This window comes from Magnolia sinica, chromosome 15 (genome assembly GCF_029962835.1).
Source record: "Magnolia sinica isolate HGM2019 chromosome 15, MsV1, whole genome shotgun sequence".
NCBI classification, from domain to species: domain Eukaryota; kingdom Viridiplantae; phylum Streptophyta; class Magnoliopsida; order Magnoliales; family Magnoliaceae; genus Magnolia; species Magnolia sinica.
The window spans coordinates 5,493,697-5,511,632 of record NC_080587.1 but is presented as its reverse complement, the minus strand read 5'-3'; the positions used below and the strand labels follow the sequence as shown (position 1 = coordinate 5,511,632).

At 39.3% G+C, this 17,936-nt stretch overlaps 1 protein-coding gene across 1 annotated transcript; it reads right to left on the bottom strand.

The window, feature by feature from the left end:
• Positions 1 to 7,839: 7,839 nt before the first annotated feature.
• On the bottom strand, positions 7,840 to 11,685 carry LOC131228111 (putative disease resistance protein RGA3). Its single transcript, XM_058223943.1, has one exon. The coding sequence runs from the start codon at positions 11,554 to 11,556 to the stop codon at positions 7,840 to 7,842; it is 3,717 nt and encodes a 1,238-aa protein (XP_058079926.1). The 5' UTR covers positions 11,557 to 11,685.
• Between the last annotated feature and the right edge of the window lie 6,251 nt (positions 11,686 to 17,936).

Sequence of the window (17,936 nt, the reverse complement as noted above, 5' to 3'; positions counted from 1 at the left end):
CAATTCGACTCGGTTTGAAGCTGAGTTCGAGCTGGCCCCAGCTCGACTCGACTCGGTTGAACCCAGCTCGAATTGAACCAGTTCGGTAACTCGCTTACTTTGATATTGATGTTGCTCAGCAAGTGTTTGATGAAATGACCCAAAGAAGTGTGGCTGGTGGCAAGGAAGGTATGTATATAAAACCAACACCCTTTTTTTCTTGATTTTTATGTTGCTTAGAAGGTGTTTGATAAAATACCGGTAAAACCATTGCTGATGTCTCAAATACAATGAGATTTTGAAGGTGAGGTCCAGGTGTTTGTAAAAATGCTGCAAGGGCAAACTCGACTCGATCTAGCTCGAGCTGCTGACCGAACCGAGCCGAGCTAGCCAGTCAGGCTCGAGGATTGAGCCGAGCTGAGTTCGAGCTGAGGTCAGCTAGTGGCCAAGCCGAGTCGTGCTGAGGCCAGCTCGGCTCAGTTCGCCTCGATGTACGCCCCTAGTTACGATTCATGAACTTTAAAAACCTTAGAAAAAAAAAAAACTAAAATCAAACTTCTTCTATGCCATCATTTTGTTTCTAACAGAATGCCTGTTGGATGAATAGATTGGGCTGATGTCTAGGCAGGGCCATCTGTACAGTGGGACCCAACTGATGGATAGATTGGATCTCTAATACATTTGCCATGTTGGCAAGTGGGTTGGCACATATAAATTCCATTGCATGTGTACAAAATCCAAGCATTTGATTAGATTGGCCACATTTCTTAAATCATCTGGGTGAAAGAGCAGGGCTTTCACTTAGGTAAGCCCCAGTATGTGAAAGAGTAGGTCTAAATGATATTTTCCCCTAAACGTCCATTGTTTTGCATACCGTGGCTCGCGTTAGCTGATATAAAAAATGTGGCCCATCTCATGGAAAGCTTGATCTTGTACACATGTGCCATATTTGCATGTGTAATGGCATGAATACAAGCAAAGTTGTAAACATGTGTGGGTTATCAAACCTCATTTTACCTAAGTCAGCAGTGTGTTTTGATTATTTAGAACTTTAGTTTTTAATATTCTGGCCTGCAATTTCACCTTTTCTCCTAATCAATTTAAAAAATGCAAGTAGCTATATATACACCACACCACAACAGATTATTATTATTATTATTATTATTATTATTTTTAAATCACTAAAACTGACAATATAATCATTTTTATCTCTGAAGTACATTTCCAATGTATCAAAATAAATTGTTTGCCACATATATAAGTGGGCAATGGAATTTTATTAAACACTAGAAAGGCAACAAAGAAACAAAAGCCTTCAAGGCAATGGATTGGAATCCCAATTACAAAGAGAAGATCTATAGTACCCTTTGTAAGAGAGTCATCATTCCAATTAAAACCAATTAATGGGAATCTACTGTTGGGGGACCACGGAATCACACAGAGATGAATCAAGTAGAGTATTCCAAACGCACAAAGAAGCCCAATCACAAAGACTCCGAATTTAACGTGAAAAAACCCTTTCGGGAAAAATCCACGGCACAAAGCGATAGTAATCACTATGAAATCAAAAATTACAAGAGATAGAGAGAATACCCGATTCGAACAAGCCTCGAATCTCCCTTACAAGCCTTTTGAAACCCTAGGAATGAATTAGAAAGCCTTAGAATACTCTTAGATTCCGATTTCACTCCTATACATAACCTCTAAGAGAATCACAATCAAAATAAAAAACAAATCTTGCAGATTCCTGCAGATACGCAACTCTGCGTAAATCTGCACATACGTTCAATGGCACCTTCGATGAGACTTCGATGGCATCAAACCTACTTTGATGTCATCGACAGATTGTTGAATTTACAGATTTTAAGACCACTATCAACATCTAAACGTGAGATTTCCAAGATACAAGATTTCAACCTTATTCAAAATAACACTCTTAACTTTGAAACAGGAATACACTTCTCCGAGGCCAAAACGATTGCATTACAAAATCTTCGTCCACCATGAAAATCTCCACACCAGATCTAATAGCCAAGAATTCCGCACTCTTTGAGGATCCACTCCCCCATCAACCACTTCCTTAAATATGCCTCCAATCCTGAAAGGCCAAGGGTTATAAAAAGAACTTATGTCAGTATTAAAAAACCATCATATAGAAATTTAAGAAATCCTTCCCATAACCAATCACCCAGAGCATGGTACCACAACTAATGGTGCTGTGTCCTGCCAACATAGTATTTATACACCACCAGGTGGGCCACATTGTTGAAATCAATGGACAGATGATGATCCAACTCAAAATACAGGTGTGGTTCACTTATTGATTTGATCAACCTGATTTTTGAGAAGGGGGGCCTATAGTTTTTCATAGTTCTGATTTCCTACACAAGTGGCATGTTTGCGGGAAATATGTTAAGGAACAATAAGTTATGATCAATTGTCAATCATCTGCTCTACAATGTTCAATAGGATGTGATGATCAAAACCAAAGTTTCTTAGCATAAGAACATATCTAAGACACTGATCATCAAAAAAATCGAGTTCAAAATAGAAAAAATAATAGGGAAGTTGATTATTAATTTAATGACAATTTAGTTCTAAATGAAATATGCTAGCAAAAATCACTCAATCAACTTGCCTGTTCACTCCATGATATGATGATCCAAACCATACATCTGGAAGTTCCCATAACATATGGCCCACATGAGAGAAATCTCACTTTTATGACATCTTTAAGGTCCTATAACATATGAACTATTTTTTCAAGTTGCTTGCAGATGAGTAAGATTTTCTTTGTCGACCATCTTCGGTGCGAACTTCTAGTGGGGCAGAAGAAGAGAGAATCACATTAGCAAACCTCCATTATGTAAACATGACATCCACTGCAAGTATATTTGAACTTCCAAAACTCACCATGGTCCACATATCGGTTGCACCACACTAGTAATAGAAAAATGGAAAGTTTGCAAAGAAAATAACTATTGGTTCACATTCAACGTACGCTTGTCACCCACCTAATAAGCAGACTGGCCTGATTTTTGGTTCAAAATTCACTAGTTGCCTAACCCAGTCTCCCACAAGTGCACCATGTTGGCACATGCGCTGCTAGGCCCCTTCTCTCATCTCATTTGCTCGAGTCCCACTCGCATTCCTCGGTGAAATGATGGCGTTTAAATGTTCTGTTTGCCAAAAGCAAAAAAAAAAAAAAATAGTTAAGCACAGAAAGCAATTCAGGAACTATACAATGCATCTACCAGAAAAGCAGGTAGTTGACAATGCATTGACAGAGAATTTGTATGGCATATGTTCGATTTTCAATATACATAAATGGGACTCAGAGTTCCTTATATAAGTGTATTATTGGATATTAACATCTTTCAATGTATGATTATTGAGAATGGAATTTTGGCTGATACTCGAACAAGCTAATGTCCATAAAAGGATGATCTGCCTATCTGTTTGCATTGGTGGAATGCAAAAGGCAACCGTGGACAAGATAAGAGTTTTTTGCTGATGTGATGTTTCCTACTGGTTGGAACAATAAAGTATTGTGTGGGAAACTATTTTCCTTTCCACAAATTTTCTAAAAGAAAAGAGTTTTTTTTTTTTTCTTTTTCTTTTTCTTTTCCTTCTAAAACCCTGATAATCCACATTTTCACACATTTTGAGCGACATATCATTTTTTGACCATCGACCATTCCATAGTTCCATGAAATTCATGGAAACTAAAAGAAACAACCATTTCAGAATTCTTTTCCATGAGTTTCCTTATCTATCATTTTCCTCCCTCATATGTGACATTTTCATGGAAATTTGGCCCATCTCATGAAAAGCTCGATCTTGTACATGTGCTATAGTTGCATGTGCAAAATCCATGTACACAAGCTCAATTGTGAAAATACGTGTGTTATCAAACCTCATTTTACCAAAATCAACGCTATAAGTGTGTTTTGATTATTTAACATTTTCACATGCAATCCCACATTTTCTCCTAATCAGTTTAAGAATGAAATGGCTGTATATATCCCACTACGTAATGGATTTTTTTTTTTTTTTTTTCTTATCACAAAAGCCAAAAACATTATCATTTTAAAAAATACATTCCAAATGAATCAAAGTAATTCATTTCCCTCATAGTTATTTCATTTTTTTAAATTTTTTTTTTAACGTGGGTAATGAAATCTTATTAAACACTGGAAAGGCAAGAAAGAAACAAAATTCATTAAGGGAATGGATAAGAATCCCAAATGACCCCTTCGCAAGAGAGTCAACAATACAATTAAACCAAGTACTGTGAATCTACACGAGATTTGCAAGAAGCAAGATCATAACCTTAACTCAATCAAAATAGAGCTCGGCTTCGAAGCAGTAACATAGATTCCAAAGGCCCAAGTGATTGCATTATAAAGTCTCTATCTGCTGCCAGTTCACTAAAATCTTCACACGTGCTCGGATACCTAAGAATTCGCTCTCTTTGAGGATTCCTCCCTCACTGACCACTTCCATCCTTAAGCATGCTTCTAATCCCAAAAGGCTAAAGGTTACAAGAATTTGTGTCAGTATTAAGTAACCATCATATAACAATTTAAGAAATCATTCCGAGAATCAATCACCAACATACAAGGTACCACAACATATAGTGTTGTATTCCGCTAACATAGTATATCACCATGTGGACCACATCATTGGAATCAATGGTTGACTTGACATACAGGTTTGTCCTACCTAGTGATTTGATCACCCTATTTTTGAGAAGGGGGCCTTTGGCTTTTCATGGTGCTGATTTCTTACACAAGTGGCATGTTGCCAAGAAAGATGTCTCCATACAACAAGTCGTGGTACTATTGCTAGTAGGAGATCAATTATCAATCATTTGCCACGCACTATTGTTTTAAATTACTACGCTATGGAGTGTGTAACTTACACTATGTAGTGTACCTTAATCATAGGGTTATGCACGTTATGGAAATTCCATAGCGTAAATCATGTGTACCCTATGCTATATGATAATTTCAATATGCTACAAGTTAGAAGTTATTTTTCACTACTACATTAATATCAATTAATGTTACAATGATTTATTATATTATTTTATTTTCAATAAAAACTAGTTAATCTTTCAATACTTTTAGTAAAATAATTTAAGTAACAATATTAAATCAGCTTCGTTGCTCTTTCTTTACTTTTATACTTAATAATTTTCTTTTTCTATTACTTTAGCTTGAATCGATTGCACCAAATATCATAAAACTTTGTTAAATTTAATTATTAATTAGCTAGATTTTGTATAACATATCATAAAATTGGTACAACTAAGTACAACCTTGATTAGAAAGCTAGAAGTAGCGTGTAGCTTATGCCTCATGCTTTAGAAGATTAAATGCCTTAGCTAGAAAAATGAAAAGTTTGCAAAGAAAATAATTATTGGTTCACATTCAATGTATGCTTATCACCCACCTGACGAGCAGACCGGCCTGACTTTCATTCCAATAACCGGCTGTCTAACTCAATCTCCCACAAGTGTACCATGTTGGCACACATATGCTGCTAGGCCCCTTCTCCATCTCGTTTGCGCATGTATTACTCACATTGCTCAATGAAATGATGTCGTTTAAATGTTCTGTTTGCCAAAAAAATCAGTTAACAATAGAAAGCAATTCAAAAACCATACAACCTAGTAACCAAAAAAGAAGGTAGTTGACAATGCACAGGCAAAGAATTTGTAAGGCAAGTTCAATCTTCAGTTTGCATAAACAGGACACATAATTTCTTTGTTAAGTGTATTTTTAGATAAGAAAATCCTTCAATGTTTGATTGTTGAGCATAGAATTTAGTTGATCCTTCAATGTTTATACCGGTGGAATCCAAAAGCTACGGTGAAAAAAATAAAAATAAAAATTCTGCTAACATGACATTTTTCACTTACTGGTATAATAAAGTAACATGAGAAAAACTATTTTTCTTTCTATGATTTTTCTAAAATAGACATTTTCCTTTTCCACCAAAAACCTTAATAATCCACATTTCTATACTTTTTGAGAGACAAATATCAATTTTTGATTATTTATCATTCTACATTTCCTTAAAAGTCATAAAAACTAAAAGGAACAACTTTTTTAGAATTATTTTTGACGAGCTTCCTTAACCATGGTTTCCTTGAGACGTAACATTTTTCTTTCTAAATCTGCTTTTTGGATTTCACCAATCTAAATGCGCCTTAAAATACAAATGCTAACCATAAAACTATGATTAGCATTCATGATATTCAGATCAAATAATATAACCTGCATGATTTTCCACAAATTTGTTAATATCAGACCTGGGCATTAGTGACATAATTTCACTCTAAAAAGGAACAATCTTAAAGTAAATTACCTTAGATTTGAATTGATCATCTGCAGTGTAACTTCAACCATGCAAGCATTTGAGGTAGTATTCGTCTTGAGTTATTACCAGCTATACAGTGTTTGATATTATCCCATGTGTATATTCGTCGCACTCCTGAAGCACAATAATCCAAATGATTCAAGTCTACAAAGAGTAGGTTATGCATTTTTACAGTAGAGTTCCTCAAGATTTTTAATTTTATTAAACAATGCCTTGATTCGAAAAAAGTATAGGAGATTGCCTTTAAGTCAGCTAAAATGACTAAAGTACCATTTGTTTTTTTTCATCCTTCTAAAAATTAGTGAATCCAAGCATTGTAGAGGTTGTATGGTGTGTGTATTACATCCAGGCATACAATAAGTGAATCCCACCATAATGATCTACAAACAAGAAATCATGCTAATACAATCATTCAGGTGGGCCACACATGAATTTGGGGGTTTTGGGACGGTATGATTATAATTATTTTCTCATCGCAAGGCCCACCGTATGGTTGGAATCACCCGATATTTGATTTGTGTAATAAACGGAGACGGATTGGCTACTCCCCCTGCCACGAGCCCGGTGGCTGCTGGTTAGTGCTCTGTGGGCCCCACCATGATGTTTGTATTTCATCCATTTTTACAGATCATTTTAAGTTTTAATCCCAAAAATGAGAGGGATATAAATCTCAGGAGGACCACACCACAGGAAAACAATATTCATGGGATATCCACCATTAAAATCCTCCTAAGGCCCACTGTACTGCTTATATGACATCCAATCTGTTGATTAGGTCATAAAGACCCAGATGAAGGGACAAAACAAAGATCAGATTGATCTAAAACTTATATGGGCCCCAAAAAATTTTTAATGGTCAAAGTTCATTCGACACTGTTTCCTGTAATGTGGTCCACTTGAGATTGGGATATACCTAATTTTTGGTCAAATAATATAAAATAATCTAGAAAAATAGATGGACGGCATGGATGAAACACATCCATCATGGTGGGGCCCACAGAGCACCGACCATCAGCCATCGGCCGGTGGCAGGGGGAGTAGCCAATCCGTTTCCCCAATAAACATGGTGCGATCCGGAGGGATTGGATGAGATATGCATACACGTGGCCCCCAAAATTGCTGGACATGACGAATTTTTAATTTTAAAAAAATGAAGTAGCTATGATGGGAGGGGAAGTGGATTGCGTCCCACTAGATCTGTGTGTGTGGGGGCTACCGTGATGTATCTGTTTGTCACCTTTAGGCTAGCATCATCTTAGAAAAGGGATGGATGGTGTGGATAAACAGATATATGACGGTGGGCCCCACACAGATATGGTCGGACACAATCACTTCCAATGTGATAGGAAGAGGTAGGAAGGAGAGCGTTAAAGCAAAGATAACGTAAGAGTAAGAGGTGGGATACTCACAGAGGGAGGAATAGGTAAGAAGGAGAGCGTTGATGCTATCTCCTCTTCAACCCCCAACAGACGTCTACACCCTTCGCCTCCACTCTAGGATTTGGATTCTTGGGATGTGTGCTATGTAGTGCCAATCCTCGCCTTTCTCCTTCTTGCATCGCTTCTTTAATTGTGGACAGCCAATGATTGTTAGATGTTGGAGATTTGTTAGGAGTTGCAGCCCGGATGGCAAACACTCTAATTTTTCACAATCCCCAATCCACAAATATTGAAGCGAGGACAGGTTTCCTATCCCTTCTGGCAGAGCCGTTAGACTTGGCAATCTCCAGATTGTTAGCCTTCGGAGGTTTGTTAGGAGTTGCAGCCCGGATGACAAACACTCCAATTTTTTACAATTCTCAATATCCAACTGTTGAAGTGAGGATAGGTTTCCCATCCCCTCAGGCAGCGCCGTTAGACTTGGCAATCTCCCGATTTTTAGAGTCCAGAGGTTTGTTAGGAGTTGCAGCCCGGATGGTAAACACTCCAGTTTTTCACAATTGTCGATCATCAATTCTCGAAGCAATGACAGGTTTCCTATCCCCTCTGGCAGAGCCGTTAGACTTGGAAAACCAATGATCGTTAGATATTGGAGGTTTGTTAGGAGTTGTAGCCCGGATGGCAAACACTCCAGTTTTTCAAAATTGCCGATTTTCAATATTCGAAGCAATGACAGGTTTCCTATCCCCTCTGGCAGAGCCGTTTGACTTTCGCAATTTTTGATTTCAGGCCGTTGCAGTGTTGTGGCACGCTGTAACCATTCCGGCAAAGATGTTAACTTCTCAAATCCGCTGATGCTTAATTCGTGAAGAGCCGTGAGGTGTTGCATACCCTCTGGTAAAGAAGCCAGTTCTGGACATTCATCAATCTTCAAAGATTTTAAGGCAGTGAGGTGTTGCAGCCCCCCTATCAAACTCGTTAGGCTTTTACAATGCTGAATGGAAAGATTTTGAAGAGAGCTCAAGCCTTGTATTCTCAAGGACGTTAGACTATTGCAATTTTCAATCATCAGCCAATGGAGAGATGTGGAGTTTTGTAACTCCTCTGGCAATGATACCAGCTTATCACATTTTAAAATATTCAGAGACTTGAGAACAGCAAGGTTTCCAAGCTCCCCTGTTATAGACTCGAGCTTTGGGCATCTGTCGACAAGTAATTGTTTGAGGCAGGGGAATACTTCTCTTCCATTGAATCCTGACCACTCCTCTAAATTAGGCATATTTCCGATGGTGAGTTTTTCCAGTGACGGGAATCCCTGTGTAATAACATTGCCACAGAAATGGTTGTCAATGCGTTTCACAGCATCCATTAAATTTACTTCAAGAACCTTAAGGAATGGTAATTGGCCAAGTGATGGGAGCTGCTCGCATCTTCTGCAATTAGTCAGTGAGATTTCAATCAGATTCAAAAGCAACGAATTACTCATCCATTGCGGAAATCTGACACCCACATACCCTTCCACCACCAACCTTTTGAGATTTGGATGCGGTTGGAGGCCTTCGAGTGTTTGCTCAATAATTCCTTCCAACTGAAGATCAATATCCCAACCCCATAAAAAGTGTAACTCATGAAGGTTTGGCTTCTCCTTCAAGTTGGCAACCTGGGCATCTGCTGCACACGTCACATTCTCAAGGTTTCGAATAGTCAATTCTCCTCCAAGGTTTAGGCCCTGCAGCTCTCTTATACCACATCCACTATCCTTACCAACGATGAATATTGGCAACGTCCGAAGGAACTTCAATTCTCCCATATTAGCTGGCATATGGGTCAATCCATAGCATGGACTGATTTCAAGATGTCTTAGGCTAGTCATTTTGCTCATGTCCATGGGTAACTCTGAAATTTCATAAAGCCCCGACAGTCTCAAGGTTTGCAAGTGGTGAAGAGTGCTGATAGATTCAGGAAGGGCTTTTATTCTAGTATCAGACAGGTCGAGATATCTCAGGAGTTTCAACTCACCAATTGAAACCAACGACTGCATAGTGACATTTACTCTGCTTAAATCTAACAGGCGCAAGCACCTAAAATGTACCCACAGTTCACAAGAAACGCTGGCATTCTTCCATGTTCCAAGCACAAGCAGTGTTCGCAAATGGTTTGCTGTTCCCATGTCATTCTTGACTGTTAGGACGCAATTACTATACTCGCACTCCAAGGACAAACGACGAGCCCGGCTCATGTTAGAGATACTAACTGCATTCTTGACCTTCAGAATTGAGCATTCATTCCCTGCAACGGAGCATGCAAGATCATGCACGAGGTCATGCATCTTGCACCATTCTATATTCCCATCATTATCTTTCTGAACTTCTTGAAAGAAGGACCGCCACAACAGATTATTAAAATACTCTCCACCAATGTCTTCCATTTGTTTAATTCCATCTGATGATGATTGAAGGAAACCTTCGGCCATCCAAAGTTGGATCAGTTTCTTCTTTTCAATTTCATAATCTTTTGGAAATATTGAGCAGTAGGCAAAGCATTGCTTCAAATGTGATGGAAGATGATAATAACTCAACTTTAGAGCTGGTAAAATGTGATTTTCATCTTCAGGAAGATTCCAAATTTCACTGTGTCTGACAAGCAGCCACTCTCTTTCCTCTGTTTTAAGGCGCATCAAGCTTCCGAGCGTCTTTGCCGCCAATGGGACACCACCACACTTCTTTACAATTTCCTTTCCGTGCATTACGAGATTTGGATGTTCTTGTTGTCCATGCACAAACGCTCGTTGCTTGAACAGAGACCAACAATCAGCTTCTGATAATACTGTCAAATTGTGTGAAGGGATAGTGCCCATGATTGATGCAACTTTTTCACTACGGGTAGTTACAATGATTTTACTACCCCTAGTTCCTCTGAGAAATTGTTTCAATCGATCCCAGTTCATAGGTTTTTCATCCCACACATCATCCAACACAAGTAAAAACTTCTTCTCACTCAGCAATTCTCGGAGGCGACGCTGCAGTTGATCCATGTTTGGGAGATCACATTTGCTATTGGTTGCTGACTCTATGATATCTTTTGTTACCCTACTCACACTGAAATCATCCGACACACAAACCCACATTCTTAGCTCGAAATGCTTCGCTGCCCTCTCGTCATTGAAAGCTAATTGAGCGAGTGTGGTCTTCCCAAGGCCCCCCATACCGACTATGGGGATGACTGTAACATCCTCTCCGTTATCCTCCCTAATCAGTAATTCCATTACGTTTTTTTTATCTTCCTCCCTTCCGTAAACATCTGACTCGATTACAAACGAGTCAGTTGGTTCTCGGCCTCGAATCTCCAACACCTGTTCTACCTCTTTCAAATGGAATTTAGACCTCTCTTCAGCAATCGCATCTAATCTCCGCCCTATCTCCTTTATCTTAGCTGCCATATTTGAACGGGACACCCGTGGGTTGGATGCCGAAAAGAAGGTGCATACGTTCTTAATGTAATCCCCAATCTCCACTTTTCTGCGTTTAGCTTCTACTTTTGCTTCCGCTTCCGCTTCTGTTGTGAAATCATCCAATATATCTTCTGCATCATAAACCACACATTTCAGCTTTCCCAGCCAATCCTGCAGCGCCTTGCTATTTACCTGCTTCTCCTCTGCATCTTCAAGCACAGCTTTTATCGTAGATAAGGTACTTCTTAGTTTTCCCATCTCCTCGCGAACACCCCACAAACGTTCACACTGTTCTAGGATTGGGGAGGCTAGTTTTTCGATAATCACTTGAAAAAGGCCTGATACAACTAATTCTGCCATTCCTTGTTCCTAACAGGGAAATCACAAGAAAAAAATAAATAAATTAGGGAAAGAGAAGGATCTCAAGATCATGTACAAGATCATCCTCCTCTATTATTGCCTATTTGTGTTCCATCTATCTTATCCTCCTCTCTTATTGACTATATATGTTCCATCTATCTTAGATTCTACACCATATAATAAGCCAGTGAGAGCCCAAGATGTGAATTGACATAATTGACTCTCTCCATGAGGCACATGTACGTTTGATCATTAGGATTGTTGGTTTGGTGGGCCACAATGCAGATGGTCCTAATTGCCCCATATATGCATTTTTTAAATTAAGGAAGATCCTGGTGATTTTCTAAAGTAATGACTTACTTCATGAGGACCTTGACAAAATCTTGCTCCACAATGATTTATTTTTAAGGGCTTGCTTGGATTGGACTGGGATTAGGTAGGGACCCCTCCGGTACCGAGGTGGCAGTGGTCAGTGCTGTGGGCCCATAATGATGTATGTGTTTCATCTATGCCGTTAATCTAGGATGTGGATTGCGTACTACCCCGTCCGTCCCTAGCTCTGAATGGGCAGGTCTGTGTGCGGGCCGACCAAGATGTATCTGTACATCCAAACCATCTATCCCTTTTCTCGGATTATTTTAAGGCATCAAAACAAAAATGAGGCAGATCCAACGATTGAATGGACCACACCAAATAATAAGCTTGGTTGCATTGAAATGCACAAAGCATTAAATGTCAGTTGCATTAAATGCAAAAGTCATCTGTAGTGTGGTCCATTTGATCGTTGGATCTGACTCATGTTTGTTTTGATGCCTTAAAATAGTATGAGAAAAGGGATAGACGTTCGGATGTACAGATACATCACGGTGGGCCCACCCATAGACTCGCCCGTTCGGAGCTAGGGACGGGCGGGGGTAGTACGCAATCCGTGTTCGTTAATCTGTTTTGCTAGCTCAAAATTTTAGGGCCTGTTTGTTTTTTCAAAGCAAACGTAGATACCGTGGAAATGGTAATTATTACCGTTTCACAATGTTTGAAAATTTATATGAATTTGTGCATTCAAAACCGGTTCAAAAGAGATAGTTTTAATTTTTGAACCACATATTAATGTATATGATATATCCGTTCCATCCATCCATTTTACAACAGAATTTTGAGATATGAGCCAAAAATTGAGGAAGATCCAGCACTCAAGTGGCCCACACCAAAAGAAATAGTGGTTCAAATTTTTTAACAGTAAGTGTTCGATTCCCTTTTTCCTGTGGCGTGGTCCGTCTAAGCTTTGGATATGCCTCATTTTTTGGCTCATGCTATAAATTTATCTGGCATAATGGATGAACGGTGTGGATAAGCGACACACATCACGGTGGGACCTACAAATATTTTACAGCTTTCCCAATTTTTGTGTAAAAAAAGTAAAACGTCAAATCAAGTACAAGAAAATGGGTACGGAAATAATCATTACCAATTTACCCGGCATTTACCAAAAACTTCCCAAGGCATTATTGCAAAATGAGGCAGATCCAAATCTCAGATGGACCAAGCCGCAGTAAACAGTGGTGATTGAATGCCTATCATTAAAAACTACTTCTTAGGGCTACAAAAGTTTTGGATCGAGCTGATATTTGTGTTTTCCCTTAATTCAGGTCTGTATCACCTAATCAACTAGATGTCAATTAAACATTACAGTGGGCCCTAAGAAATATTTAATGGTGGTTGTTCGATCACCACTGTTTCCTGTGGTGTGGTCCAGTAAAGATTTGGATCTGCCTCATTTTTGGGTTCATGTCTTAAATTGAGATGGAAAAATGGATAGATGGCATGGATAAAACACATACATCATGGTAGGGCCCACAGAGCTTTTCCAGCACCCACCAGTAACTGGAGGGTTCCTACCCAATCTGAAACCGTTTAGTCTTTCGGAAAGGAAAAACCAAAAAAAAAAATACATTATTTTTACACACTGCATTAAAAGGCCCAGAGGAATATGTACCAAATGACCCTAATGCCCTTTATCGTGTACAACGACACTAGATCTGACTAACACCATCAAATTGCTTGTACGGCACCTAAACCGTCCAGAAGTCCGCCATAAAAATTGGATACCTAAAAGATTAGGATAATCTAATCATTTAGTGGGCCACAACACAAACCTCCAAATTCGCATAATGGCCCACTTGATGGTTGGATTGGCATGATGGCGCGGGATAGATGTTATGAGGTCAATCACTGCATACCTCAGGGAATATCTACTCCAAATCCATGAGCTCTCTTGACCCTTCGGGTAGCTTCCTCAAATCCATGAGGGATAAAAGTATAAATAATTTCTAATAAGTTCAAAATAAGTTGATTGATAATAATAATAATAATAATTTATAATTCTTTAAATAAGGAACTCAAACCTAAGATGGGTTTTAGACTTAGACTCCAACTCAACACCCTAAAAAGGTTACTTATAAATAGTACAAATGACCTCTATTCCTACTAGACTTCATGGTTTTTAGCCAAAAATAATAAGTGTCCAATTTAGCGTAACCACTTTATTCTCCTAATTTTCCCAAGTCCTTTTCATATTGGGCATGACTTCTACAACTCAATGGATCAAAAGTTATATTTCAAGTAAAATTTACTATTTATAGCAAAAATGTAATTAAATGGGACTTTTGACAGTTGATCTGATGGAATCTTGCAAATCTGGTGTGGGTGACTCGATAGAATAGGGTTGGTTGACTTAAGTAAGTTCTCCTACTCCAAAATCATATATAAAATGTCGAAAAACTAATCTTGATTTGCAAGATACGACGGTTTTAAGGTCTTGACGATCCAGATCGTTTCCACTTCTGATCAAGCCTTGTCTGGTCCATCTTTGCCATGAAAGTGTTCGTGACCTGCTCTACATCAGTCCCCTCGCTTCAAAAGAACTCGACCTCGATTTCTAATCCAGCTTTGGGTCATGAAACTCGTCAGGTTCGCAACATTGAAAGTACGTGAGATCTCCATGTCATCCAGAAAATCAACAACGTAAGCGTTGTCATTGATCTTTCGGTGGATCAATATTAGTCTAATCTTCTTCTTCTTCAACTTATTGTAGGTCCCGGTCAGAAATCTCTCCTTACGTAGATGCACCATAACATTGTCGTCCACCTTGAACACCTTTTGCTATCGGTGCTTGTTGGCTTGCTCCTTTTACTTATCGTTCGTAGCTTGCAACTTGGCTTGCACATCTACATGAATGTCTATGATTCGGTCTGTCATATGTTCTACTGCAATGCTCATGCTCGTGAGCTTTGGGCAAATGGACTGAGTTAAGTATGTGGTAGGGCACTCAACCATAAATAATGTGGAATGGGGACTTCCCTGTCGATCGGTTCACCATATTATTAAATGCAAATTTCACTTGAGACAAGGACAAATCCAACTGCTTCAGTTTGTCACCTGAAATACACCAAAAGAGGTTTCTCAATATGCGATTCACAACTTTAGTCTCCATCGGTTTACAGGTGGCCATAGGCATTACCGAACTGAAGTCATGTACCAAGTTGATTCCACAAAATTTACCAAAAGTGACCAATGAACTTTGCGTCATGGTCAGAAATAATGGTCTTAGGAACCCTGTGTAACCACACGACCTCTCTGAAGAATAGATTCATCATGTGTGTTGCATTGATGGCCTTCTTACATGGGATAAAGTTCTCTATCTTTGAGAAATGATCTACCACCATGAACACTAAATCCATGCTATGCCGTGTTTGTGAGAGACCAAGCACAAAGTCCATAAATAAGTCCTCTCAAGGCCTGTCAGCCCTGGGAACAGGGTGTAGAGATGCATATTATGAGAGTGCCCCTTGGAGGTCTTACAAACATGACAACACTTCACGGCTTTACTCACATCATATACCAATTGCGGCCAATAATACCGTTCCTCAACAAGAGCTCGTGTCTTGTCTCACCCAAGGTATCCACCAAGGCCACCTCCATGTAGCTTTTCAATAATCTGCTCCTTAAGAAAACTTTGGGGGATGCATTGTTGATTCCCTTTGAAGAGGAAATCATCTTGCATATGTAGGTCACTAGGATGACCCTCTTAGCAACCCATCCATGCATCATTAACATCCTCATCCTCGGCATACAACTCTTTGAAACAGTCGAAGTTGACCACCACATTGTTCATCGTAACAAGTAGTGATGCACGACAGCTAAGTGCATTAGCTACCTTGTTTTACTGTCATAACTTGCGCTTCAGAACGAACATGAATTCCTATAAAAATGCGACCCATCTAACATGCACACGGTTCACGTTAGCTTAAATATTAATAAACTTTAAGGCTTGATGGTCAGTGTAGAGAACAAACTCTCTCTGAATCAAATAATGCCACCAATGTCACAGTGCTTGAATCACTGCATATAACTTAAGCTCATGTGTCGACCATATCTTTCGGGCTTCGCTGAGTTTCTTGCTGTAGAAGGCTACCGACATGCCTTTCTATGATAAAATCCTCTAATTTCGACATATGAGGCATCACACTCAACTTTAAACAACTTGTCGAAACTGAGAAGAACCAAGACTGGTGTTGTGGACAATCGATGCTTGATTTCAGTAAAACTCTTGTTAACCTCATCGGTCCACTAAAACGGACATTTTTTCATGTAATCTGTAATGGGTGCGACTATAGTGCTGAAATTCTGAACAAATCGACGATAGAATGCCACCAACCCATGGAAACTTGTCACTTCATGAATGCTCGTCAGAATCAGCCATTCCCTGATGGTTCACACATTTTCATTATATATATGGATGCTCGTGAATGTTACAACAAATTCTAAGAACAATAAGTTGTTCGTTAAAAAATGCACTTCTTCAAGTTGAGGTACAATTTGTGAACTGCCAGGTCTTGTAGCACCTGCCTGAGATGTTCCATGTGCTTCGTCTCACTTTGTATATATATATATAAGGACATCATCAAAATATACTACCATAAACCAACTAATAAATAGTTTCAACACTTGATTCATTAAACACATAATAGTGCTTGGTGCATTTGATAGACCGAATGGCATGACCGACCACTCATATAATCATTCCTTGGTCTTGAATACCATTATCCACTCATCAACGAGGTGGATATGACTCTGATGGTATTTGTTCCTCAAATCTTGTTTAAAGAACATATTGACACTTTCTAGCATATCAAGCATGTCCTTCAATCTCGGGATTGGGAACCGATATTTAATGGTAATCTTTTTAATTGTCCGGTTGTCGACACACATGCGCCAGCTCTCATCTTTCTTTGGTGTTAGTAAAGCTGGCACGACGTATGGGCTCATGCTCTCTCTCTCTCTCTCTTAAAAGACCCTTACGGATCACTTTATCTACTTGCCCCTGAAGTATCTCACACTCTTTCGGACTCATTCGATAATGAGGGTAGTTGGCAAGTGGCAAGTTAGCCACATGAACGAGGTCTATGTGATGTTAGATGTCCCGCATGGGGGCAATCCATCAGGTAACTCTTTGGACCAAATTTCCTTGAATTCGTTCAGCAACGACCTTAAACATAAAGGAATGTCTACGGGCTTTGATTCCTTGCCCTTTACCACTACGGTGTACACATCGCTGGTTTCCTTGAATTTCTCCACGGAATCTCGAATGGTCAGGAGGGAGCTCCCCTCCACTTTAGAAGCTTCGGGGTGGTTCTCTGGTGCCATAGGGGCAAGGGTCGTCTTTCGATTATCCTTGACAAAGATGTAAACATTGTCTCATCCTTAGTGGGTTATATCACGGTTCGACTATCATGATCGATTAAGTAACATATGACATGCTTCCATGTTGATCACATCACAAAGTACTTGATCTTTATAGTTCCCACTACTTGAAAACAAGACAGTGCATTGTTCAGTTACCTTGGTTTCGTTTACCTTTTCTATCTAGGCAATAGAGTAAGGGGGAGGATGCTTTGTTGTATATAGTCGCAATTTGTCCACCATTACCTTCAAGACGATGTTCTCGCTACTGCCACTATCTATGATTACATCACTGACCTTGTCATTGACGATACACCACGTATGAAATATATTGTGCCGCTACGGGTGCACCTCATACTTTGGAGTGTACAATAACTGCTTCACAACCATAGATTCACCATGATCATCAACCAACCATTCTTCGTCACAAGCTTTGTCTTCAGCGGCTTGTTCATCCTCATCAAATATAGGACCTTCCGTTGCCTTACCTTCAGTGCCTCCTTCGTTAATGGCCAAGTGGGCTACGGGGCGTTAATGATAGGTGTTTGATAAGTGACTCGGTTGATCACATCGGTACAATTGTTTGAACTTAGTTGACCATAAGAATTTAGAATACTACTCAGACCCACTGTCATGTGTGT